The sequence below is a fragment of the Calonectris borealis genome, chromosome 6 (assembly GCF_964195595.1).
Source record: "Calonectris borealis chromosome 6, bCalBor7.hap1.2, whole genome shotgun sequence".
NCBI classification, from domain to species: domain Eukaryota; kingdom Metazoa; phylum Chordata; class Aves; order Procellariiformes; family Procellariidae; genus Calonectris; species Calonectris borealis.
This window is the reverse complement of record NC_134317.1, coordinates 3,053,285-3,079,751: the sequence shown is the minus strand read 5'-3', so window position 1 is coordinate 3,079,751 and position 26,467 is coordinate 3,053,285. Positions and strand designations below refer to the sequence as shown.

Below are 26,467 nucleotides of genomic sequence, written 5' to 3'. Positions count from 1 at the left end.
TCTGATTCCTATAGACTGCCACTGGAGAAGCAGCATCCAATGTTGTAAGCTGTAATTTAAGTCTAATATACAGTTGTTAATTGTTAGAGGGAGTGCTGGGGTCATGCGCCCAATGATAGTGTCAAGTGACAAGTGCCATGCAACTTGTATTATTGAATTAATATTATTAATAATTCCACTTAATACATAGTTACAGCCCATTATTATTAATTTCTTCTTGGAATAAATTTTTGTAGTATTTTTTACAGTGTGTGTGTGTTAGGCCAGAGAAGCCTTCTGACCAAGTGGTGTTGTCAGAGTTAGTAGTTGAGCACTGTCTCTTCTGAGAGGTAGCAGTTTGCAGCTGAAAATGGTTGGGGACTGCTTATTAGCACTTCTCAGCTGCATCTGCCTGAGTTTCCATGCATAACCACATAGATTAAATGCTGGTAGTGGTTTAGCTAACTTACATTGGAATACAGAAAGAGTGGTTCTTGGGCTAGTCTGAGATATGGAAAGAATATGCTACTTACCGTCGGCTCGTTGACTGATCAGACCATGGGAGAGAAAATACTATAATTTGCTTTAAAAATGTGTTTTTTAGCATTTTTCTTTTGTTCCTGGTCTTTCCTGGTCTTCCAAGTTTTTGTTTTCAGGTCCTCTCAAAGCACACTGGGAAGCTCAATAGCAGAGGTTTTCTTTAGGTTAGTGCTCAGATATAGCTATGAGTTAAGAGCATAAAGATAAGATAGTGCTATTTGTCTAATAAGAATAGGCTATATTTCAACAAGCCTTCACTGCTGTTAGTACAGTAACTTGTTGATTGAATTATTTGGAGTGTTGTAGCTTGTGTTTTACCTCTTCAGGGTTTTATTAGATGCAATTAACGTTTCGTACTAAGAATTCTTGCTGTTGTATGTAGTTTACTCTTGCTTGTTGTAAAATTTAGTTTCTGCAATGTTATCTGAATGATAACTTACTTCTGCTTTTAGTAGGACCAGAAACTTTGTCTAAGTATGGAAAATGAATAGCGCAATCTGTAATAAAGACATGAGCTTTGCTGTGAAGTCGGGAACTTACTATTTGGAGAGAATGGAGGAATATTCAGGCTCTACGTCTAGAATTGAGTTAGTTTTGGAGAAGAAGTAACAATTCCCACAGGATTGGTCTAGCATTTTTACAGTTCGTCGCACAGTTATATGAAGGAAAACAAAAAAAAAAGGAAAAGTTTAGTCTATTAAGTATTTTAAGACTCTAGGTTTGTTGAACTATTTAAAAATGGGTAACTGAAATTATACTGGAACTTCAGTGTAAGTGCTTTTTCTCTGAGTCTGGGGTTTGATTGAAAATGATCTTAATCGTTAAGAATCTTACCGTGATACTCTGGAGGAGCTGTATTATAACAGCATTAAGAAGCTTTTTTCCTCTTGTTTTGCAAAGATACATTAAAGTTTCTATGCCTCTATGGTAATTTTTTAAGCTAAAGCTTTTTTCCTGTCACCCCTTCAAGCCACTTAAAATAAAATGAAACTTCTTTGATTCCCCTCATATTGGAAGTCAGAGACAAGCAGCTTCTAACTCTGTCTTGCAGGTGTTATATGGGGAAACTTTTTAGCATAAAGAAAAAAGTGTTATGGCAGAGATATGCTAATCTGAAATTTTATCGATCGTTTTTGATTTCTGATTGTCAGATGCACGCTTCTCTATTTCCATAGTATGTTATTTACCAGGCATTTCAATTTTTTTTGTGCATGTATATTTTTGTTTCAGCCTTTAATCTGGACAATGAACAGCCAGATTATGATATGGACTCTGAGGATGAAACCTTACTGAACAGACTAAATCGGAAGATGGAAATCAAGCCGCTGCAGTTTGAGATAATGGTTGACAGACTTGAAAAAGCCAGTTCTAGTCAGGTATTGTACTGTGTTAAGAAATCACTGAGGCTTTTTGATTTCTGAGTTTTCTGGTGGGGTGGTTCTGGGTGGGTTTTTTGATTGTTTTTCAGTTTATTTTATTTCCTACTAACGGGATAAGTGTGTTTGTGTGAGTCTGCAGTTATACAGAAATCACATTGCTGTCTCTTACTGTCAATATTGGTAACTTAGAAAATCTAACAGGTGGGGAGGGAGCTTTTGGGGGCTGGTTGGGGGGAGTTGTTTTTAAATTTTAATTCCTGACCACTGTGTTAGGACAACTTACAATATTTTGTTTTACCTGTGTTGGTATGGAAGAAGCTTGTGGTGATCGGTAGGTGTATGGATTTGGCTGTAAACACGTATGAGAATCCAAATTCTTTGTTTCACTTGGTACTAGTGGACATTGACTTCAGTTGATGTTTGGAGGTTAGAAACGTAGAAGCATAGACAGTGAAGCAAAGCACTTGTTAAGATTGGGCCCTTGTAATAGAAACTGCACAGATGCAAGAAAGTAAGTTATACTCCAGTTCAGACTTGGAGGTTGGTTTCCTTGCTTTAGAAGCAAGCATGTGCTGTGTATTATTTAGTCACTTATTTTATCAGAAGGGTACCAGTATCTTAATAGTCAGTTCCTGAGGTGTTCCAGAAGGCCAGTGTCTGGAGAAAGGTCTTAAAGCCAAAAACATTACTCAAAAATTACATCTGAAGGATCGGTTTCTGAAAGTCAAGTTTAAAATAGGTAGAGTTATTTCTCAGTGAGATAGATGTTTTGTGGGAGTGAAAAATCCATTGCAGGATCTGTAGCTCTGCCTGATTTAGATCAATGCTGTGTGTTAAGAGGCCAAAATGTTGTATTCTTTACATCTTAGAGCAACTTTAATAAGGATTAGGTAAAGATTTCTTATTATGCTAAGAAGATGGGATGTGAAGAAAAAAAATTGTAGAGTACACTGGATGATACTTTTTGAACATGTGGTACTTGGATCTCTCAGAGCTTTGATGTAGATACCCCTGTTTTGGCTTTCAGTTAAAGCGGTTCTGGTTATCACTTTTCAAGATTAATTTGCATCCTTCTTATGCTGGTTTCGTCTTTCATTGCTTGAGTAATGAAGTTAAATTTAAAAACTGAAAGATGTTTTCCTAAAATGAAATATTATAAGACTATGGATTTTTCTCTGTAGGCAGCTACCCCTTTCTCTTTCCCTTAAATGTAAATAACACTGAAGCATTACAGAGGCGAAAAGTATTTTGAACCAGAAAGTGCTTATTCAAGGAAGTCCATGACAGAAAAGATCTTATGTGTACCTGAAGCATTGTAATTGATTCTTATAACATAGGCTCCCTCTTGAAGGTAAAGTGTGTAAGGACAAATCCCTCTTTGTAGATGAAATTTCTGTGGGACTTCCTGTGTAGTATTTTCTGCCTAACTTCAAGGATTATGATATATATGTGTGTGTGTGTGTGTGTGTGTTCAAGCTTCTTGTCCTGCTTTTGGGCTTCAGAAGAATTTCAGCTGATGTTGAGTAGCTCTGTCCTAGCTCTGTGTTAGGAATGGCAAGATAAAAACAACTCTTGCAGGCTACTGAAGCCTGAGAAACAAAGAAGTTTGGCTGCCTGGCAGATTCCTTCCCCACATGGGGTTATAATGCTCTTGGATCCCACTTGGGGCTACTACACATTTCACTTACAGTTTACGTGACTTACCTCTGAAATACAAAAGGATGCTGGTGGGAATGCCGTCCTCGCCAAGGGGAGGGTTCCAGGCATTCCTCTTGAGCTTTTTGATAACCTGATTTAAGCAAGGAATATAGGGACTCTGCATCCATGTTACTGGTGGTACTTGCAAAAACAAGCAAGTAGGGTCAAAATTTAACTTTTAAATTTAACTTTTAAATTCAACTGTGTACTTAAGGCAGAGTCGTTTTGTTCTGTTTTGTTTTTTTTAAGAAATATGTTAATGGAAAAAAGGGAACAAAGGACAAACAAGACTGAAGTTATTTTTAAGCAATATTCACAGTGATGGGATAATACAGGATGATGTTTAAGTTGTGTATTAGCTACATACACAATCATACCAACTTTTACCTATAGATAGGGTATGCTGGTGAGTATGTGTGTTTGATTAACCAGGCCAATGTCCATTCTAGGTAGAACAGATGCAAAATTATTGTTTTAATGCTGCATGAGGTCATAAGCACAGAGGAATTGGTGGCTCTTTTTTTTTTTTTTCTTCTTTCTTTTAGAAACAGTTCAATGTTTTTCTAATTCTACTGTAGATTGCAAGGGTTTTGTTCCATTTGGGCTGGAATTAACTCTTACATAGTAGCAGTGGTTGCACTTAGGATATCCTTGTTTTTCTGAAATGTATTGTTTCTTTTTCTGCTTATCCTGACATAGGGACAAGATTTAACATAGTTTGACATGTTGCTAAACTGCAAATTTAAGTTGTTCAGTTGATGTTTTTCAAATTATGGGAAAGATGAAGATTTTATGTAATGAATGGGTTTAAGATGATATGAGCATGTTAAACTACTGTACTAGTTAGTCAGTGATGGTTTTTGCATTTATTTAGAGTCTAATTTCCATATAAAAAGCTTAACATAAAGAGGGGAAAAAAAGTTACCATTTAATTACCTGTGTTTAAGTACCTCCTCCTGAAATAACCTACCTAAGAAGTGAATGTCTTTGTGTCTCTGGGCTGTAATAAACAGGGACAGTCATTATCCTTTTCTATCACAAAGTAAACATTTTGGGGGAAAAATTAAGAAACTAACTTACTTCAGAATATATTCGGTCTACAGTAAAATATCTACTAGGGGGATCAACATTAAACTGTAAACAATCATACGTTAATAATGGCTAACCAATAAGAAACTTCTTTTTTTAGGAAAAAAATAGTCAAATTAAAGTGATTCCCAAATCATGATCTGCAGACTATAGTAAATTATTTATATCCTGTGCTTGTAATTGTTTCAAACAGTATTTTCAGATTTCATGAAAAACTGAAGTTGTAGACTAGTGTATGAAAGTTTGTATGAGAGATGATGATGTTGGGTCAGAAAAGTTGGGAACTATATATTTAACTTAGGAAGACCAAGTGGTGGCTTAAGTACTTCAATTTAGATCAATATTTTTTCCTCCCTTTACTCTTTTGTGCTAAAAAGAATCAAGTTTATTTAGAAAGTGTACAAGAGATGTGAGTATGCGGTGACTTTCTCCCTGCACCACCACCCTACCCCCATCTCAATTGCACCTTTTGAATTTTCTCTTTTAGCTTGTAACACTTCAGGAAGCTAAATTGCTGCTAAATGAGGATGACTACCTTATTAAGGCTGTATATGACTACTGGGTAAGAAAGCGTAAGAATTGCAGAGGGCCATCTCTCATCCCCCAAATCAAACAAGAAAAGAGGGATGGCTCCACCAACAACGACCCTTACGTTGCCTTCCGGAGGAGAACTGAGAAGATGCAGACAAGAAAGGTAACTTGTCAAACTTTACTGTTTTAAAGTTGTCGTTTTAAGTCCTGCAGTGATAAGAATAATTTTGATTCCTGTCTGACATCTTGCAGGATCTGTCCTATGGTATCCACATGATCTGATTGTCTCTATTAATAGTTGCAATATTGGATGACCCAGCTAGATCTCAGACCTGCTGAATGATGTGGTCAATGTGTAATCCATCAGTTTTCTGTAGACAATTTACAGTCTGTCCATTTTTTAGAAAGGGCAATTTATAGGTATTGGCACATAAACAAGCAGCTGTGGGACTTGGTAGGTTGCAAACTTCCCCTTCTGTGAAAAAGGGGAAAATGATCCTCCATTTGTCATGGAGTAAATAGTTCAGGTTTTGTATTTGTGGCATGAATTGATTTGAACTAGGAAATCTGTAATTACTTGGCATTTTACATCAACTTTGTACACATATGCACACAGCCTTATTGTGTGCAGAATCAAGGTGGGAAAAGTGTTGTAGGAACAAAGTCTTGAATTCCTTGTTCTGACAAACTTCCACTGGGTTGATAGGGAATCTGAGCAGAAAGAGCATGGGGGAAACAGCTGAAAAGTTCTTTTTCAGCTTAATCTTGAAAGTTGGGGTTTGTTTGCTTTTTGTGGCTTTGTCTACCAACTAGGTTGTGCTTTAGGAAAAGTTTCTTCTGATTGTACTTGTATGATTCTCACTTGCAGTAGCATTATGTAACTTTTTTGGTATTTATGCCTCACAGGTTTTGCTTTTGACTTAAAATTTGTTTAATCTTTCAATAGAATCGAAAGAATGATGAAGCATCTTATGAGAAGATGTTGAAATTAAGAAGAGAGTTTAGCAGAGCCATAACAATTTTGGAGATGATTAAGAGAAGAGAGAAAACAAAACGCGAGCTATTGCATTTAACATTAGAAGTTGTTGAGAAAAGGTAAAATCGCAAGTTATATCTGTAGGAAGTAATTTCTAACACCAAGGTTTTAATTTTTATCAAATAGGTTTGAAAAGACCTCCTGTCATTTACTTCTGTCTGGATGCTAGTCTTCTGCACACGTGCATGGCTGAAGGCTTATATAGCACCATAAACTTCAGAAGCTGAAACAGAAGGGTTTTATGCAGACTGTTTGCCTGTTTTGTCTTTCAGACATTTCCCAGTGGAAATGCAGTATGATATTTTTAATTGTGTTTTTTTAAGGTACCATTTGGGTGATTATGGAGGTGAAATCCTCAATGAAGTAAAGCTTAATAGACCTGAAAAAGAGATGAGCACAACTCCATCCACGCTTCATAATGGAAATCATCACAAAGTTCAAGAATGTAAAGTTAAGGTAAGCTTTCTTCTGCCGCTAGTTCTCTTGTTACTGGTTTCATCATTCTTTTGGATATACCCTGCAGACGTTTGCAATGGAAACTGCGTAGGAGGCTGCCATACTTGGAAGGTAGGAGACCAGGAGGCTGTTGTGCTTGCTTCCAGTTTAACATTTGTTGTCTTTCCCACCTGAGTTTTAAAATGATTGGCTGGCATTGCTGTTTTTCTTTAAACAACAGCAGTGTAGTAGTCTTCATTTTCCTTCTCAGTTCTGTCCCTTTTCTTGTAAGGTGATGTACACATGAATGTGCTAAGTGGACATCAGGACTTCAAGATTGCAAAGTATAGCGAATTATTTTTCCTTCTCCCTTCAAAGGCAGACCAGAGGACTGAATTTTTCTGATAGCGTCGTCCATGAGTACTGACTGGCCCTCAGTGCAAAGATAGTCCTGAAATTACAGGATTTTACTGAATTACAGCAAGAATGCCAAAGGATTCTAGAAATTATTTGAGCTGTTTAAGTGATCTTTCATTAGTAACATTTCCAGGCACAAGAATGCAACTGTTGCATCTTGTTGACAGCTGAAAAAAGTGGCAAGCAATTAATGTTTTAAGAAACACTTACTGGAATTTGTAGTAGTTTGTTATTACTGAGGCCTCTACACTTCTCAGTAATACTGAGTAGGCATTTTTATATCTGCCGCTGCTTGGTCCTCAGTATTAGATAAGTAGCAAACATAGGAAGGTGGAAGAAAGAGCGGCTAAATTTGGGAACCTTTAGTTTCTGTAAATGGATGGAAGGCTGCTCTGAGAGAATGAGTGGAGAAGGATGTATGACTTGAGTTGCTGTGTGTCACACACTAGTTACATTGTCTTTTCTGAAACTAGCAAAGTTGTGGAATGCTACTTTGACAAAGTCTTCCTTCACATTTTTTTCAATCTGTACAGAAACCCAATGGATCTAGTTTTGTTTTTATAATTGACCTTGTTAGTAACATCTGGAGAAGTAGTAATATATGAATAATCCATAGCTAGAAATGCTAAACTTTAATGGTTTTCTTTTTTCTTGTCTCATGAGGAAACTTACTCCACTAAGAAGAAGGGGGGGGGGGGGGGGGGAGGGAAGGATCAAGAACTCTGGGTCTTACGTCACTGTTCAGATCCAGTACCAAATCAGATCGTAATGTTTTGTATACTCATTACGATCTTCCTATGAGGACAGTCTTTACATCTGTGCAGAAGAGAATTAAAATGCTTTTTTCCAGAGGATCCTAGTTAACCATGACTATGACTGTATTTGTTGGTTCTGGTGACGTGTGGTTCCAATAGAATTAAATGAAAGGCAGTAGTATAGTCATAAGCAGCTTACACTACAAGCAGCAGTACTGACAAATGTATCCATCTCGGGTTAATGTTTTTAAAATGACTCCTTAAGGTTTGGGGTTTTTTGCAGTTAATATGGGCATTAATTGCAAAATTAACTGCTTCCAATCTCAGCATAATTGTATTACTACAAATGGTTGTTCTGCTAGTCTTGTTTCTACTTCTTCATGCCATGTTTCCTTTAATTGTTACTTAAGCCATAACTATCTTTTGTCCTTCTTAGGAGCTATTTTTGCTTTAAAACATGATGTTAGACAGTCATGTTTTTACAACAAACAAACCCCCAAACAAACCAAAATGAAAAAACAAGTTTCCATTGCAAGCCATTTTAATGTCACCGTTATAGTTAAGCTCACTGAACTGAGTACAGTATAGAAAAAGGGTAAGACCTGATATTCCACTGTTAATGTGACAGGAAAAAAAAAATGCACCCAACTTTGAATTAAGACGTGTTTTTGAGGAGAGAACCTAAAATACTAGTAGTTATAAAACGCTTGGATGTAAGGCTGGAGAGTTGCAGACCTTTTGAAATTTGTATTTAGCACCCGCGACACCTAGCGGTCCCTGCACGTAATGCAAATTCCTGCAGGAATTCTGTTACGCGTGTCTTTCTCATCTCCGGTTATGAAGCTGAGCTCCGTTACTGGAGTTGGTTTCAGTCAGGCGGTTATTGATAAGTGGTAATTTGGGGTAAATTTAAACACTTTTTCAAAACTGCACTGGCTTTTACTTGTAATTGAGGATTTTGGAAGTGAATCTTCCTTTTAATTTAAAAGCTTTGAAGTTTAATAGCATTTGTGTTGAAGTGAACAGTTTAATATTGATGGAGTTGCTTACTACAGAGAGTTTATGTTAGCAAAATCTTAAACAGCAAAAACAAATAACATTACATCTTTTCAAAAATATAAACTATCTGAAAAACGTGAAACAAACTAGATCGTTCCTTTTGAACGTATCTGAGCAGTTCAGAAAATTGAAAATGCTTGCCATAGAAAACTGAGATTTCAGAAAGTAATTGGAATAAGATTTCCAATTACAATATACTGAGTGTACTGCAAAGCAAGGAACCTCTTAGGTAGTCATATGGCTTGAAAGCTTTCAGTTTGTTTGTTAATAACTATCTGTAAAGACGATCAGAGGTAAAGTTCTGGGTTTTTTAATGTTTTGAATAAATTTTGCATTGTGTCTGAAATAGTCTGCAGATGCTGCATGTTGAAGGGCTTTGGAAGATAAGCAGTCATGTCTTTTAAGGCATGAGAAGAGGAAAGGTTAATTACTTTTTTTGAATGTTTTGTTTGTTTTTCACAAACAGCATCCTCATCATTCATCTCTAAAGGAGGAGGTGTCAGATGTTGTACGTCAAAAGAAGAAATATCTGAAGAAACCTAAAATAGAGTGTGTAGTAACTCCTCAACAGCCCTCTGCGGAGCCCTTGCCTGTAATCAACAAGAGCGATATTAAACAGTATGACTTCCACAGTTCAGATGAAGATGAGTTCCCCCAGGTAATACTCTGTTACAAAATCTCAGCGTACAGAAGGTATAAATTTCAGTTGCCTGTAATTTGGCCAGTCTAGCTTGAAATGGAGAATAACTCTGGACAGTGGATATATAAAAAAGATACTTGCATAAACTGTGAGTTTGTTTTCTTCTTCTAAGCTATGCTTCAGAGAAGTTTGCATTTAATATATAAATGTGGCCGTTCATATTATATAAATATAAACTTGTAAAATAAATAAATAAAATTATATTATATGAACATGGCAGTTGGAAGAATGATTTTGCTTTCTGGTCTAGGTACCCTCACCAGTATCGGAAGCAGAAGAAGAAAATGATCCTGATGGACCTTGTGCTTTCAGGAGAAGAGCAGGATGCCAGTATTATGCTGTAAGACTATCTGCTGTTGGATTTAGTGTGGTGGTTTTTGTTATGTTGTTTTTTTTTTTTTAAATTTAGATTGGCATAGTGCTAATGTGATAGTTCTTCTGTTCCCACTTTCACCACCAAAGCTTTGATGATTTGGTGAATCCAAAGACAACCGTTTTCGGTCTTCACGAGAATTATGCTCATTGTACTGTTCCTCTGTGGTTACTTGAAGGTAATATAATGTGTTGCCTGCAGACCAACTCAACCACTGTGAAGAAGGGAGAGATTTTTTGTCCCCCTCAGTTTTCTTAGCGCGTGCTTTCTTCCCAGCTTGTAGAGCTCGTTAGAGTTAGATACTAGTTGTCCCAGCTCTCAGACCTGCTGAGAGATTCTACTGGGGCATTGAGTAGAGTCCACTATTGAAGCGGAGGGGTTTAATCTGTTGAGGATTTTTTTCGTATAGTTAAATCAAAATTTTCTTTTGAAATCAGTGCAAACTGTAGGTGTATTGAAAAACATTAGGTTGCAATTCCAAGAATGTGCTGGGGACAGAGTCTAATTATAGATGTCCTGTATTCATCTCAGAACCACTGACAGTGAAGTTTTTTTACCAAGCATGTGCTTATAGATGGGGAGCTTTAGGTTGCAGAGGACCAAGGAAGTCAACACAACACTATAATGGGTCTGGTTTTTCTTTGCTTGCTGTCCATGGGAAGAATGAAGCTACATGACAAAGTAATTGTGTAATTGTGTGGCTTTAAAGCCACTTACAGAGAAGTCATTTAGTCACTAGGTGGGCTGTTTCAGAAGCCCAAACATCCCCCAGAATACTCAAACTATGGCATGGGCATCTGCCACAAGTTGTACGGAAAGTTCTTTGCACAGGTCAGATGTGTGCTGGCACCTGCTACTGTGCCTGCTTTGCAGTGTCCTGCCGTGTTGTAGTCCTTTCCAGAATACCACAGACAACTCGATCTTCAAGGAATATGTCATTATTTTTAACTACTCTTCTCCTTTTAGAGATTTATTAGTGGGTTATCTAAGATAGACTTGTCTATTTTTACAGACAAAAGCTTTTATGCTACTGACCCTTACTAGCAGGATTAGACAAATTCATGAGAAGGACAGGTCCTCAACTGATTACAAAACATAGTCAAGGTCCAGCCTTGCCTGCAGGAAGTCCTTCAGCTTCTAAGAGCCTGAAGCCCAGAGGCTGTAACAAGGAAAGAATTGCTCCCTGTGTTTTATATCCTGTGATGAATCACCAAAGGAGCCATTATCAGACAGGAAGAACCGGGCCAGATGGACCTGTGTCTGAGTAGGACAGTTTTATGTGCTTTTTGGTAGAAGGAATTCGTTCTGGCTTGTTCTGTATTTTGGTTGTGCGTCTAATTTTATGACTAATAAGGAAAGGGGATTTTCTGCTTCATCAATTCATGTGGCTTTTTTGAAAAAAATCTTTCAAGTTCTTTTATGATCTGAGTATATTAATCAAGTGATAGTTCTGTGGGCATTTTCAGCATTTTTTTATACTGTAGCCTATGCATGATAGTCACTTAGTAGTACCCTAATCAAATCATACACTCTAAATGAGTGCAAAATTGCCTCTTCTTTTTTCTTTACAGCCTCGTTTGGACCAAACTAATTCTTCATATGAAAACTCAGAATTGGCAGAATTGGACAAACTGAGGTTCAGGCATTGCCTTACAACCCTTACAATTCCAAGAAGATGTATAGGATTTGCAAGAAGACGAATTGGCAGGGGTGGAAGGTACAGTTGTGTTATTTTTACTTTTCATTCCTCTTCAAAAGATAAAAGTATTAGAAAGAGATAGTTTAACTAACGTCTTTTTTTTGTCTTCTTGAACCAGGGTTATAATGGACCGAATATCCACAGAACATGATCCTGTCTTGAGACAGATTGACCCGGAAATGCTGAACAGTTTTTCAAGCTCTTCCCAGACTTTAGACTTTTCTTCTAATTTTTCACGGACCAATGCTTCCAATAAACGTTGTGAAAACAGACTGTCCCTTTCTGAAATATTAAGCAATATCAGATCATGTCGACTGCAGTGTTTTCAGCCAAGGCTACTAAATCTACAGGACAGTGATAGTGAAGAATGTACCTCATGGAAACCAGGGCAGACTGTGAATAATAAAAGAGTTTCTGCAGCGTCTGTAGCTTTATTGAACACCAGCAAGAATGGCATATCAGGTAGGCAAGGATTTGAATTCTTCTGGAACTTAAAATATTGAATTCCAGTGGTTTTACTTGTGACTGGTCTGATAACATCTTCAGCAGTGACGTGTGCTTAAATCAAAGGAACAAGTTAATTATTTTGTATTTCTTAGAATATACAGAAATTTTCCACGAAGAGTCCTCTTCCTACTCCTGTTATTTCACTTCCAATAGAATCTTGATCAAGTGCTGGACTTAAACATGCATTATCCAAAGGAGGGATTCTGCTTGTATTTAAGAATCGCTTAGGTGTGATTGAGTCTTAAAGACTTTAATTGGCCTAACCTTGTTTAAGGAGACAAGAATGCTCTTTATAAATGCAAAAGAAAAGTGGTTGGTTTCTTGGAGGGGGGGTGTCTTTTTTGTTGTTGGAGTTTTTAAATCTTGCCAAAACATCTCGGAAAACCAGTAGTAAGTTAGTAAGCATAATGAGCAAGCATGAAGAAGTCTGAAAACAGTGCTTTCTGTTGATATCTGTCATAGTGAAAATGCTGACACTGGAAGCATCCAATGATGCACCTTCTCTGATTTTTTCAGAAAATCATGAGCCATTGATTAAGTGTGATAGGAGATTGCCTTTTCCCTTAAATGTCATCTCTAATTCTCATAGCCAATGCAGCCATCTCTTACTGTTCAGCTTTATGACCCGATAGCTCCAGATAAGCAAGACAGCCATTCACATATAAACAGTTTTTTGGGTTTTTTTTTTAAAAAAAGGTTTCTTGTAGTATCTTCACAAGAATATAAAATATATGTAACAATTCTGATCTTTGTAGACTGTTTGTTAGCGATTTGGGTATAGAAGCAGTAAAGTTGGAATAAAAGCCACCAAAAGAAAAAATTGCTTTAAGCTTACATTAGCAGTCTTTACATCACTTGATTCAGGTACTAGGAGTTGTAATGGCTTAAAGTAGTGACAATGTTAAAACTTATAATCGTAAAAGGATGTATGATTCTTTAAAAAGCTGAACAATTGGAGATGTGCCAAAAGAGATCTTCTATCAAGCATCACCAAGCATCTGAGTATTTTTCTGCTCTATTGTGTATATACAGAATTAGGTATTGTAAAACAGGATAATTAGATAATATGATAGGCTGATTCTAAATCCCATCATTAACTTTATGTGGATGTGGAATGGTCCATCTCTTAAAGTCAGTTGCAGGATGGGGTATTTAATCTTCAATAACATACCTTTAGAATTCATGTGTAGAAATTAAGCTTCTTGAAGACAAAAGCAGTTTTCTCAATGTTATGGTCTTAAAAGACTGAGCGTTAGCTTATTGAGTAACATCAGTGTAGTACTGACATAAGCACAGAATATTTACTTTCATAAGTTAACTTTTCAGTATAACTTTTCATTGTAACTTTTATATTGCTCGCTCTCTCGTGAAAAGATTTGCACAAGCATATTTTCCTGCTCTATGAAAAGAAAAGACATAAGGTACTATGGTCATATTTTGTATAATTCTTTTTTGTAAGGAACTTGAAGGGCTGGAGAGTTGCACCTGTAGCAGAAAGGGGCAGTTCTGTGTGATGGGATTATTGATGAGGATCAAGAGATCTCTTATTAAAGCAAATGCAGAAAATAGAAGGGAATACTATTTGTCAGAGTTAAGGATGTGAAACATGGACCAAAAGCTGTAAGGAACAACGAAGAATTTGCTGGTAGCTCTTTATATAACAAGAGCAAGTAATACTTCAAGATTTCTGTTTGCGAGAATAAAGTATGATGACACCAAGGTAAGGAAAGTTGCTTAAAAAGACATAGGTTGAGTATTTTTTCTGTAGAATTTTTCATGATGATATAATAAATATCAATCTAATATTTAAGGATTAGCTAGATGTAAAACTTTGAGGCTTTAAATTCTGCTCTGGAGAGACTTTTTTTTTTTCCCCCTGAGGGTGGAGTCTACCTAAAAACGAGGAGAATATTTTGGGATGGAAGCTGATATATCTAATTTTAATCATATATGAAGAAATGAGTGAAGGAAGAAGGTTGAAGAGATTTCCGAAATCTCCATACCTGGCTTTAGTATAAATGAAGATTGCAGCAGTGGAAGAGAACTCCAGTAGCTAGAGGAAAGATGGCACATAATAAGAAGACAAAAATCAGAGCAGTGTTTAAGCAGTATATTCAGGGAAAGGGAGGCCTGTGTTTTGGTAGGGAACTGTTTATACATCAGAAAAACATGTCAGCCCTTCCTGATTCAGGTAATACCATCAACAAGAATAAAAAACGTAAATTGTTGGTGCTACATGGCAAATTAATGACAGACCTGATATACACATGTGGACTAGCACTCATGTACTTCAGGATTTGTACTTTTAGGGAAAGAGAATTAAAGGAAAGGTTGGAGAAATATGCATTTTAATGATGGGAGAGACCATAGAGAAATATCTTTTAAAAAAAAAAAAAAGGCATAAAACCAAATCTGATGGATCTAAGCCACTTTGTAGAGGAATAGTAATTAACTTCTGTTATATAATCTTAGAAATCATCTGAAGAATACATTTAGATTAGACTAGAGATCACTCAGTAGTTGAAGTACATTATGCAGGGAAATTTATGGTTATGGAAGACCTTTTTCTTTCCAGATTTAAATTACAAAAAAGATCCTGTAATTCTGGTAAAGGATCAGATGCAATAGACAACAGAATTCTTCACCAAATAACTGAACCAGCAAGAGGCACTGCTGTTAGATTTTCTCCTTAGTAAATAGTGAGTAAATTTTAGAAGGGCTGGTCAAAGTCTGGTTGTGCACTAAATGAGCACAGGTACTATCACTGCATTTATTAAAGTAATTCTGTTTTGGAGATGATTGTTCAAATCAGTTGATTTTATAGAACACGTACCCGTAAGCATAAAGCTACCGCTAGAGGAGACAATGACAGTAGTGAAACTGATTGTTTTTGTTTTTTTTCTTTTAGTTTAGAGAAGACTTGGAGTTGCTTGCTTTGGTTTTCAGTGCACAAGAATATTTAAAGTTACCTCGGCATTATATTTTTCACTTGTATTAATAAAGCAACTCTTACTCTGGTATTTCCTCAAATGCTAGGCATTGTACAAACAGAAAGAAAGACTTACCTTAAAAATGTGTGACTAGTCTTTTCTTGAAAGTGCCTAATCAGTGCATGAATAAAGAACCACTGTTTCAAGCTAAATTATTTTCTTGCTCGTGTTATAAGAACTGCGAACGGGAAAACTGAATTTGAAGAACTTCAAGAGACGAGGTCACTGAAACAATCCCTTTGATCAGTTGTGTAAACTTTTTGTAGTCTTACACACTGTATCTGGAAAAGTAAGCTGGTCTCTTTGCCAGATACATCTCCAGAAGAATTCTCTGTTTCATCTAAAATGAGATCAACTGATGAGCTAGGGATACAACTGATGATCAGGAGAGATGATGGAGGAAGGATGTTACCAGGAATTTGTAGATGGTATTACTTACGACAGCTAAGTAATACTTAACGTGCTCACTGAATTCCTAGAGTGCAACTCAGCTCACTTTTGGGACTGAAGCAAGAAGCAGGCTTTAGGTAAAATCTTCAGCAATTTGCAGTACAGTCAGTATGTTGCATTTGGCTTCCAGTCTGCTTCAGCTGCCGGTTCCAATGACCCGCTCAAATAAGTTATCTGTTTAGTTACCACGTCCCTAGATACAAAAGACAACTGCAAATGATGGCATTCTCAATTGAAGAGTTTTGCTTGTGGAACAAGCTTTTACCTTTTAGAGGGGTTTGTGGTTTGTTTTTTTTTCCCCAGAATCAAATACCATGTAGAAATAATTAGATTAATGAAATATCGCTTTTGGGGAAAAGACAAGCCTGAAAGACGATCTTTGGTTAAAGCTTTTAAATCCTAAGAGAAGTGAGATAATAATCCAAATCAAAGCTGTCAAGGAAGAGAGGAGCCTGGAAGACTTAATTTCACATTGACTTTTTACCCTGTTCTGTTGTAGTTTTTCAATACAGTCAGGCTATGGTAAAATAGAAACTACTGATACTCAGCAGTGGAAGGTAAAATTCTGGTAAATAGAACCTTTTATAAGAAGTATAGAACGCTTGCACTTAACTGTCACCTTAAAGGCTACCTTGGGACATCGTAGAGGTTTGCTGTTTTTTTTTTTTCTAAGACCCTTTGCTTTTTTTTTCTCTAGGACCCTTCAGTTGTTTCATTTGGCAGAAGCAAATGATGTTAAATGTGCTAATGAACATCTGCTGTTTTGTAACAAGGCTAACAGCTGAGTTCAGTCTGACCACTGAATAAATATCTGGTGATAGGTAGTGAACTGAGTGGAATTTAAACATGTAAAGGCAGAGTAAGCGATTTTTACATTACTAAGGTAATCTTCCCCATACCTTGTAATAGAGCGTTTCATGACTTCATGGTCTGTGTCAAACTGAGAAGGAAGGGAGATCGAAACCATAGAATTGATATTTAGGCTAAATTAGATGATCCTCTGATGTAGAGAGTGCTTTCTATATTATGTCTTTACAGTCCATAGAAGAACGCAACTTTGAGTCTAGATGAATACCCCTGTATTGCAGACAAATAATAGCTAGTTACGGCTAAATGCAATTTAGGTATTTCTTTGTGCTGTATAAGCTTGTTCTAAAACATTTTTTTATAAAACAAAAGACATGTTCTGGAATTTGTTACCTCAGAACTTAAAAATAGAAATACATATATATGTAATGTTCCATAATGCTGTTCTTGGCTCTGTTGCCTTTAGTAATGCAGCACGTTTTGGGAGACTGTTGTGAGGGAACTTAACAGGTTTAGCTGACTGAACTTTGAGTTAAGTGCTTGTAGTAATAGGTAAGAATCTTCAAGAGGAACAAAGTAAAGCTAAATGTGAAATAAATTTGGTTTTAGAATATGTTGGAAATTATAATAAAATCACTAGAATCTAATAGGAGTAACTGTATAAGTCATTGGATTTTTACGTGCCCTCCTAACATGGTGAAGCCTGTTTTAATAATGTAGCAGTAAGAAGAAGTTTCAGTACTAATTTCTAAACAGTCACAGTCTTAATTTCGGTATTTATTTTGAATGGAATTTCAGGACAACTGCAAGCATTACAACTAGTAAATGAAAGAGCAGGACCCTGAAAGAGAGACCACTTCATATTTTAATGTTAGCTCAGTGTCTCTTGATAAAATGATACTGCTGCAGAATCCAGGTGTTTGAGATGAATGACAGCTTCAGTCTTTGAAAAATATAGTTCAGAATAAACTGCTGAAATATAGTTAATGGGAATCTTTGAAAAGTGAATTCTCTTTTTACTTCCTCATAGGGGAACTTAGTTCTCAGGTTAGCATCAACTGCACAAAACTCAGGTTTTAACATGAAACACTTGACACTATCTTCAGTTTATCAAGTGTGCAATTCTTCAGGCAGAGAATATTGAAAACAGCTTTTCTGACTTCACCATTCCCTTCACTTGTTGGGAGTATGGTACTACTGGGGTTGCATTAACCTGGTTCTCATAAATAAACAAAAGTATTATGTCACTCTTAAACTCTTATTCCATTTTAAAAACAAAGATGGTGGAGAAAATCCTGTTTGGGTGAAACTTAAGCATTTCCTTCAGGGGAAAAAAAAGTGTGAAATAGGAAGGTCAGACTGGATTTGCTGAATAAACAGTACTTTGTGATATTTGCAAACATTTACTAAGTTTTAGAGCTGGAGGTTGGCTTTGTCATTGTATGTTAGTTTATAGTCCTTTCAAGTGAGAATTGGTATAGAACTGTAGAAAGGAAGGTTGTACAGGAATAAACAGACAGTGTTTACTGGGAGAGAAGACACCCAGCTCAGCCCAGTGTACTTCTTCCTCAGCTATGATTTTAGGACATGCTTGTCTTCTGAAAACCAGGAAAAGAATTTCTTTAGGCTTTTGCTTAAAGGTGCTGGAGAGAAACCCACCAAAGATAGAAACTGCTTAAAAGCAAAGAAAGCTATGAATCCTTTTGTTATAAGTTGTTTCAACCCAACAAATAAATTCAGCTTGACCTCTCCTTTACATAAGAATATATGAAGATCTTTGCAAGCATCTAACACAATGTATGTTTTCTTCAACCACTTGTTACCCAACGCGGATGCACTCTTGCATTTCAGATGTATTTGTTTTGTGCAGGCCTATTTAACACTAACTTCACTTTCTTTTTTGTAGTAACGGGGGGTATCACGGAGGAACAATTTCAGACACATCAACAGCAGTTAGTTCAAATGCAGAGGCAACAACTTGCTCAGCTTCAGCAGAAACAGCAATCTCAGCATTCCTCACAACAGACACATCCGAAAGCACAGGTAATGCACCTTAAATGTTATCGTATGCTGATACCTTCCTTTTTGCTTACTGTGTTTTTTCATCTCTCTTACAAGCTAAATATAACAGCTCAGTAAACTAAATATTAGTTTACTAAATTAAACTAAATGTTAAATTTTAGAATGAATATAGAATGGGTTTTGGTCAAGATGCTTTTCCAGTTTGCTGTATAGTGCCCAGAAAGCAACGTGTGCTGTAGCTAATAGAAAAATGAAAGCAAAGTATTTATATCTGGAATGAGAGAATATTTTAAGTTTCAACATCAAAACCTGTTGGGTTTTTTTTAATGTTATATACCATGGCTGTATTTTAAAATTTGAGTAAGAAACTTCATATTTTAATGTGTTAGTTGTGTCCACAGGGTCGGTCAGTGTAGAAATAGCCAGTGCTCTGTCAAGTCATACTATTTTCACTGGTTTTATCCTCCTTTGTATAAGTGCTCCAAAGAGACTTCTTTATTAAAACTACTTTATGAGGTAATGTATTCTGTTATGAACAGATGTTCAGTGATTACTAAAAATCGGTAGCTTCTGAGAGGAAAAAGGAAGTCTTGCATATTTAATTTGATTCCTTCCCCCTCCCCATCCCCAGTGTTACTACTTCTGTCTTCTAAAAGAATCCCATTTTTCCTCTGTAATGCCTTGCAAAAGGGAAGAATATATGTTTTTCTGTCGAGCTTAGTTTTCTGTTAGTTTCTTACCAAGAAAATATAAAAGCTGTTGTTCTTGTCTGTTACTAGGAAAACTTAGTTTACTTTGAGCATATTATATCTGATTGCCGGTGCTGTTTGTTCCTTCCCCTCAGTGTTTTCTACTTTGATTGATCAGGGATTCTGTGTGGACGGTTACTGATGGCATTTTTTTTTTTTAAGTGTAAAGACATGATACCAGAATATTTAAACAAAAGGAATGAATTTTGGATTTTTAAGACACTCTGAATGTCTATGGAAAGTAATTTTCTTAGTTAATGTAAATTGAAATTGCAGAATAATACATTCAGCCATTTCAGGGTGTCTTTCCAGTACTTACCAGTCTTTCAGAGAAACTGGACTAACAGATGATGTGTACTTCCAGAATGTGGTGGGCACTTACGCTGTGGTAACAAATTACTCAGTGAGAATGAATGTACCATAAATACTGAAAATTATTTAGACTTGCAGTTGCAGTGTATTTGCTGCCTGGAGTCAGAAGAGAGAAGGAAACTTAAGGCATAGTCATTTTCTTAGAGGAAACTTCTCAAACACATAGAATCATAGAATGGTTTGGGTTGGAAGGACCTTAAAGATCATCTAGTTCCAACCCCCTGCCGTGGGCAGGGACACCTTCCACTAGACCAGGTTGCTCAAAGCCCCATCCAGCCTGGCCTTGAACACTTCCAGGGATGGGGCATCCACAACTTCTCTGGGCAACCTGTTCCAGTGCCTTATCACCCTCACAATAAAGAATTTCTTCCTAATATCTAATCTAAATCTACCTTCTTTCAGTTTAAAACCATTACCGCTCAGTCCTATCACTACACTCCCTGATAAAGAGTCCCTCCCCATCTTTCCTGTAGGCCTGGAAGGCCGCTATAAGGTCTCCCCGGAGCCTTCTCTTCTCTAGGCTAAACAGCACATCATGTAAGTGATCTGTTGTGCTAAGAACTGCGTTTGCCATTGACTGGCTGAATTGGGCAGGACTTATCAACGCTCATTTGGACGCTAATTTTCAACTTTTCGTCAGATTTGTGATATGGAAATATTTAATGTTGCGGTGCATTAGATTACATTTAGAAGATGTATTTATTTATTTGCTGGTAATTGTGCATTATAGCAATCCTAACATGGTATTTCATTTTGTACTTGGATAATTGTAAAGAAAATTTTTTCTTCTTTTTTTTAATTCCCACAGGGCTCCAGCACCTCTGACTGTATGTCAAAAACACTTGATTCAGCCAGCGCCCACTTTGCTGCATCTGCAGTGGTTAGTGCACCTGCTCCTAGTCGCAGTGAGGTAACGAAGGAACAAAACACCAGCCACAACAATATTAATGGTGTTGTCCAGCCTTCAGGTGATGATTTCTTAAAACTCGTGGTTTAGTATGAGCTGAGAATATGTCAACTGATCTTATTTCTGATTTCTAAGACACTATTTAATAAACAAAAAAAATCAAGTGTATTAATTGTGATAGTTTTAAATATCATTCTTTAAAATACTTCTGTGCAATGGCATGCAGGTTAGTATGATAATAAAACTACCAAATGCTCTTTTACATTGGAAGAGCATTGTTTCTGTTTTCTTTTCTAGGCTTTTATCTTTTACTAGTCTGTTATGATCAAAAGCCTAAGTGACAGCATTTTAAAAACTGTGAGTGTGAATTAAAAAAAATAATTGCTTAAAACATTGTTAAGTACTTTGAGAAGGAAATAGAAAAGTTGCTACATTATTTGGTCATTATCTCACTTGTGTTTTCAGACAAAACATACTAATCAACTACTACTAGCAATTATCTGTAAGTTTCAGATTTCATTGCATTAGGATTCCTCCCAAATTCAGGCAAAAACGTAGACATTGGCATTCACTACCTTCCCCCACCCCTCTTCTGAACCCCCATTACTGGAAGGCAGTAATGCCAGTCATGCTGGTGCAGTAGCCATGTTGCTGACAGACAAACGTTTTTTGGAATTTGACTGCTATAACAAATAAAAGGCTTTTAGAGTAATTTGTTGTTTTAACAGCTAATGATGTGATTAGTTTTATAGACCTTCTGCCAGGCTGGGTTAATGATAATATGAAATGAATAGAGGAGAGAAAAAAACCCACAACTGAATAAAATCAATATACTGGAATAGTTCCAGGAAAGAAAGAGACATCTATGTATAATTCTCTGAGATGATATCTGAGAGGGTAATGTTTTGAGGGGTATAAGATCAGGCACATGGTAGTATACCATGCTGGTACATGGTACACAGCTTTACAATTAATGAAAACCATTGCAGATATTATGCATATAAAATTAGACTTCTGTTGCTGTTCTAAAGCTGTAAGTGGCAATGATGTAAAATAGCTATTCCTATTTAGAATAGGAAGATTTGTAAATTAGGAAATGTTATCTGAAAGCAGATTTTTTCAGGAATAAGAATCTAGGGGAAAATGTATCTAGTTCCCCTGCAATCAAAATCAGCACAGTGACTAGCTAGGATAGCAAGATGAAATTTGAGAACCTCCGGTTTGAATATACATTGTGAAACCTGAAGCTTCTCACAACTCAGGAGTGCAAACGGAGCACTGCAGCGTAATCTGAAGGCAGTTTTCTACTCTGCCTAGTCTTAGACCCCCAGTTTTCCTGGGAGGAAGGGAGACTGGTCCCCAGAACCTCTTTATGTTGCCAGCAGAATGAGGTAGGAGGTGAGGAGGTGATTGGAAGCATCAGAATTTGGCTTCACAGTCGGTCCCAGGTTGCCTAGCTAAGGTGTTCCCCATTCAATTTACTTTTATGGGGAATGTTGCCCCTCTAATTTAAGGCACCTAAAATGAGGTGTACAAAGCTGGGCAATGTAAAAGTTCTTTGTCATACAGTAACTGCTTTCATTTTCTGATATTCTTTTGAATGAAAAAAAACATGAAATATTTCTAATGTTAACTGTAATATTTCTAAAATTTTACATTTTGTGGATCTTTAAAAAACAGATTGTTGCACAATTCCAGCGACACATATACTTAAAGCATTACCCGTGAGGTTAATCTTTGTCTTTGAATCTGAGGAGTGGCATATTTTTAATTAACAACATTTATTTTGTAACAGGAACCTCTAGAACTTTGTACTCCACCAACATGGCTTTATCATCCAGCCCAGGGATTTCAACTGTACAGCTTGTAAGGACAGTTGGCCACACCACCACAAACCACTTAATTCCAGCGTTGTGCACAAGCAGCCCTCAAACGCTTCCCATGAACAATTCTTGCCTGACGAACGCAGTGCACCTCAACAATGTCAGTGTTGTTTCTCCAGTCAATGTGCATATCAATACAAGGACTTCAGCACCATCGCCAACAGCCTTAAAACTTGCCACAGTTGCTGCCAGTATGGACAGAGTGCCAAAGGTAACTCCTAGCAGTGCCATCAGCAGTATAGCAAGGTAAGCGTGCAGCAAGTTGGAGCGGTTTTAAGTTACCTTAGTGCTATATGAATGTCTCCATAGGATGTGTCCAGCGCTGCACTAGAGCACTAAATAGAATTGTTTTCACCTCTAAGAGACTTCTCAGTGTAGCTTCAACCTCACAAAAACGTCCAGCTGCTGGCATCTTCAGCGTGGCTGTGAGAAACCACAAGAGCTGATTTTGCAGATTAATCCCCAAATAATTTGTACTGGTTTTACACACCAGTAGTTTTGGTAAACTTCCACTGTGTTTAAAGTGGCTTCATTTTAACCATTTTCATTTGTCCCTTGTCATGCAGCACTTTCAGGTAGATTCTATCAAACTCTCCACATGTTCTCTCCATAACTTTGTGTACCCATATTGTACGATGCAGGCTGGGACATACCTATTTTATGTATACAAATGGATATATGCATTATATATTTATGTAGAATAAAACCAGATATCTGCCAGCCTGCATCTTATGTATATAGACAGATATTTATTCTCATTGAACAGCAACACTTACTATTTCAGGATACTTAGAAGATGTTTCACAGGAGTGGCAGGAGCTTGCAGTTGGCTAAGTTTTCTGAAAATGACAATTCTTGGGCTCTGTTTTAAGTCTCTGCTGGATTGTATGATGTTTAAAAAAAAAAACCCAGCACATTTATTTGTGAATTAGAAAAGTAAAAATTGGCTATTAGCCAATGTGGCTTACTGGTTATTTCATGACGCTTCTGGAGAGGTTAAAAAGAGCTTTTTGAGATGGAAAATGGCATGTATAATTTAGTCACTGCATAGATTGAGGAAAAAAGTATTTTTAAATTAGCAGTCATGCCTTAAAGCATACTTTTATATCATTAATGCATTTAGTTCTTATTTCCCTCAAGTCAGAGGCGTATCTCAAGTCATGTCAGCAAATGCCTTAAAAAGTACCACCTTAGCTGAATAGGTCTTAGGCTTCTTTACAGAGAATCATAATAACTTAGAAAAAAATTTAAGATTTCTTGTGCTAATGCTAAAGCGGAATTGGGGTGGAGGTGGGGAAATTATATTAGAGTGATGCTTGGCTCACTAACAGAATAATTGGCAATTGATACTGAGTCATCATGGTGTATCTTGACTTTGCTCCTTCAGGGGATTTTTAATACTCTTATCCATAATTTAGGCTGGTAATTTACAGTTAAATGCAATAGTCTTATAGAAGGGACTGCACTGTTAGTGGAGTAAAAGCACTTCTTAAATGCCAGTATTTAATTTTAAATAATCTGTTTCTAGTGTATGTGTTAAGGTTTCTCCTGATCCAGGCAACAGCTGTGTAAAAACACATGGCGCATGTAAGAAATTATTAAAGCTGCTTAAGGAAGTATTCATGTTCTACCTGTAACTATTGAATATTTCTTTTATTGCAGAGAGAACCATGAACCAGAACGACTGGGTTTAAATGGCATAGCAGAGACAACAGTAGCGATGGAAGTGACATAACCTCAAACCAGTGTCTCAACCTGTGCTAATGGTGTAGTCATTTATATTCCAACTGAATGCAAAATACAGCACTCTGTGGATCACAGAGAACTAAAATGGACCTAAATGGACTGTCATTATATCGTGTATTAAGTCGATATATAATGTAAATTTTGTAAAATTGGGAGAATCACTACCTTGTAAAATAGTTTATTTGTATCATCAATATTATTTCTGTTACTTGAATAGTAGATATTCATCATCATGCTTTTGCACTTGAATTTGCAACTGAATGGATTAAAAAATAATTCTTTAATGGGATCATGAGCATGAAATGGGATCCTGCATCACTTGTTTTAACTATTTATTTTGCCATGTTTACATTTTGTATCTTGTACAAATAAATCCAACTTTGTGTCTAAAAAAAAAGTTAAAGATTCATAGCTAGGAAACAAAATTCTTGTAATTTTTTTCTAAAGGAAATGTAAAGTTTTCACTTGGTTCATTTTGTTTCACAATTTGACTAGATGGACTTTTTGGTAAATACTTTAGTGGCATTTCACTGTCAAATATGAAGTTCAAGGCAAAATAGTATTTTCTATTACTGTGCAGGGGAAAGGGATGGATCGATACATGCAAATTTAATGTAGTAACTCACTTTTCCATATATTTTGAATGTATATTTCTATTTATAATACCAGTTTATAAAAAATAATTACACAGGAAAAAAAACTGACTAGGAAAATTATGCATCTAGCACATATAAAATTGTGCAGATATGAGAAAATTTTCAACTGATTACATTTTATCTGAAGACTGCATATTTTAACCGGCTTTAAAACTGTAACACACCACATAAAGGATATTTTACCAGGTATGTATTGCATTATATATCATTGCAATAATTAATTATTGGATGTCTAGATATCGAGCCATCCCAGGTGGTGGGGGGGAGGGAGGGTTGTGGCAAGATTGTCTTTTCAATTTTGGAGAGTTTTCCTGTGGCTACAAGGCAAGTAACGGGTTGGAAAAAGTCTGACTGTAAGCGTTGGACACCTTCGTAGTGTAGTGTTTTAGTGACTTTTTTTATACGGTTCTTGTAAATTAGATACGTGTAGTGGTGTTTCAGAATGTTTGTTTATGCACTAGTTCAGACAACTTTCCCTGTTACTTGTTCTTGATAAGTGAAAACTGCAGGGAAATAAAAATACATATCAAAACATGGACATGTTGCATATGTGTTTATTTCACAATGTGCAAGCAATATAAGTGTAAATTTTAGAGGCTATTAGTGGTCTTTGGATGATTTTGACCACAGCATATGCACTTTTTTCCCAGAAGGTTTCAGTTTATGTGATTATTTCCTGTGCTTACAGTATACATACAGTAGGGGAGGGATGGTCTGGTAGTTGGGACCTGAGACCTGGGAATGGTCAGGATGAGACAGTCTTTTATTCTGCCAAAGAATCTTCGGGTATTACTTTGGGCGAGTTGTTTGAATTTTCTGCTGTTTGGTTCTCCACCTGTAATTTGGATGTTTCTGTATTTCTTATAAATCATAGAATCATTGAAGTTGGAAGGAACCTCAGGATGTTGTCTAGTCCAGGCCCCCCCGCCCCGCCCCCCCCCCCCCCCCCCCAAAGTCAAGATATGATTTGCCGATATGTCATGCAGTCAGTGTATTTTTTCCTCTCAGCTTTTTATATAAAGAGTTATTTTTAACCTAAGTTGTGTTTAAACATGTTTTGTCTTACGTTCTGTAAGTGAAAAGTTCTGACAGTTAAAAACACTTGCAGAGCTTTAAATAGTGGGAGCTTGTCAGAAACATGTCTAAAATTAACTATTTTTTGCTTAACTGATGCTTTATTTTCTATTCAGTGTGAAGGCCACAAGGAAAGATGATAATAGATGATATCTGTTGAGAATAGTCAGAGGAACACTTCAGTGTCACTGCCTTGGTCAGGCAAGGTGCGATGACAGGATTGGGGGTGTCAGCACGAGGGGGAGGCACCTGTGCAAATGCGTGTGTATTCGTCGCTCTTGCTGCATCATGCCTTTATGGGAATTGCTGCTTCGTAATACATTGTTATTTAAGTGTACATGATCTTTTCACATATGTCAGAGGTTTTCTGTAGAACTCGGTTCATTTCTGGGAATGACTATGATCAATGTAATCTGAAGTATGAATTTTTTTGAAAGCAGAATTGGTGCAAAACTAGTCTGAAAAAGAAAAAGTTTTTCTCCTTGATATGTAAAAATAATGTTGCTTTTCTAACATCCCCAAAACCCTTTTGAGGTTTAATGAAAACGTGAAGTCATTTCTTCTGTGATTGAAAGTTGTACACTTAGCAAATGACAGCTGCCAAGCTCTGTAGT

At 36.6% G+C, this 26,467-nt stretch overlaps 1 protein-coding gene across 1 annotated transcript in view; it reads left to right on the top strand.

Annotated features, from left to right (window-relative positions):
- Positions 1 to 25,315, top strand: part of EPC2 (enhancer of polycomb 2) — a 49,450-nt gene extending 24,135 nt beyond the window's left edge. Inside the window, exons 3-14 of the mRNA XM_075152681.1 lie at positions 1,750 to 1,895; positions 5,173 to 5,379; positions 6,163 to 6,311; positions 6,576 to 6,708; positions 9,385 to 9,576; positions 9,869 to 9,958; positions 11,563 to 11,708; positions 11,809 to 12,152; positions 18,351 to 18,487; positions 20,396 to 20,555; positions 22,290 to 22,623; positions 24,040 to 25,315. Of these exons, the coding sequence (XP_075008782.1) occupies positions 1,750 to 1,895; positions 5,173 to 5,379; positions 6,163 to 6,311; positions 6,576 to 6,708; positions 9,385 to 9,576; positions 9,869 to 9,958; positions 11,563 to 11,708; positions 11,809 to 12,152; positions 18,351 to 18,487; positions 20,396 to 20,555; positions 22,290 to 22,623; positions 24,040 to 24,112 (2,111 nt within the window). The 3' untranslated portion in view covers positions 24,113 to 25,315. The remainder of the gene's footprint in view (positions 1 to 1,749; positions 1,896 to 5,172; positions 5,380 to 6,162; positions 6,312 to 6,575; positions 6,709 to 9,384; positions 9,577 to 9,868; positions 9,959 to 11,562; positions 11,709 to 11,808; positions 12,153 to 18,350; positions 18,488 to 20,395; positions 20,556 to 22,289; positions 22,624 to 24,039) is intronic.
- Positions 25,316 to 26,467: the final 1,152 nt, after the last annotated feature.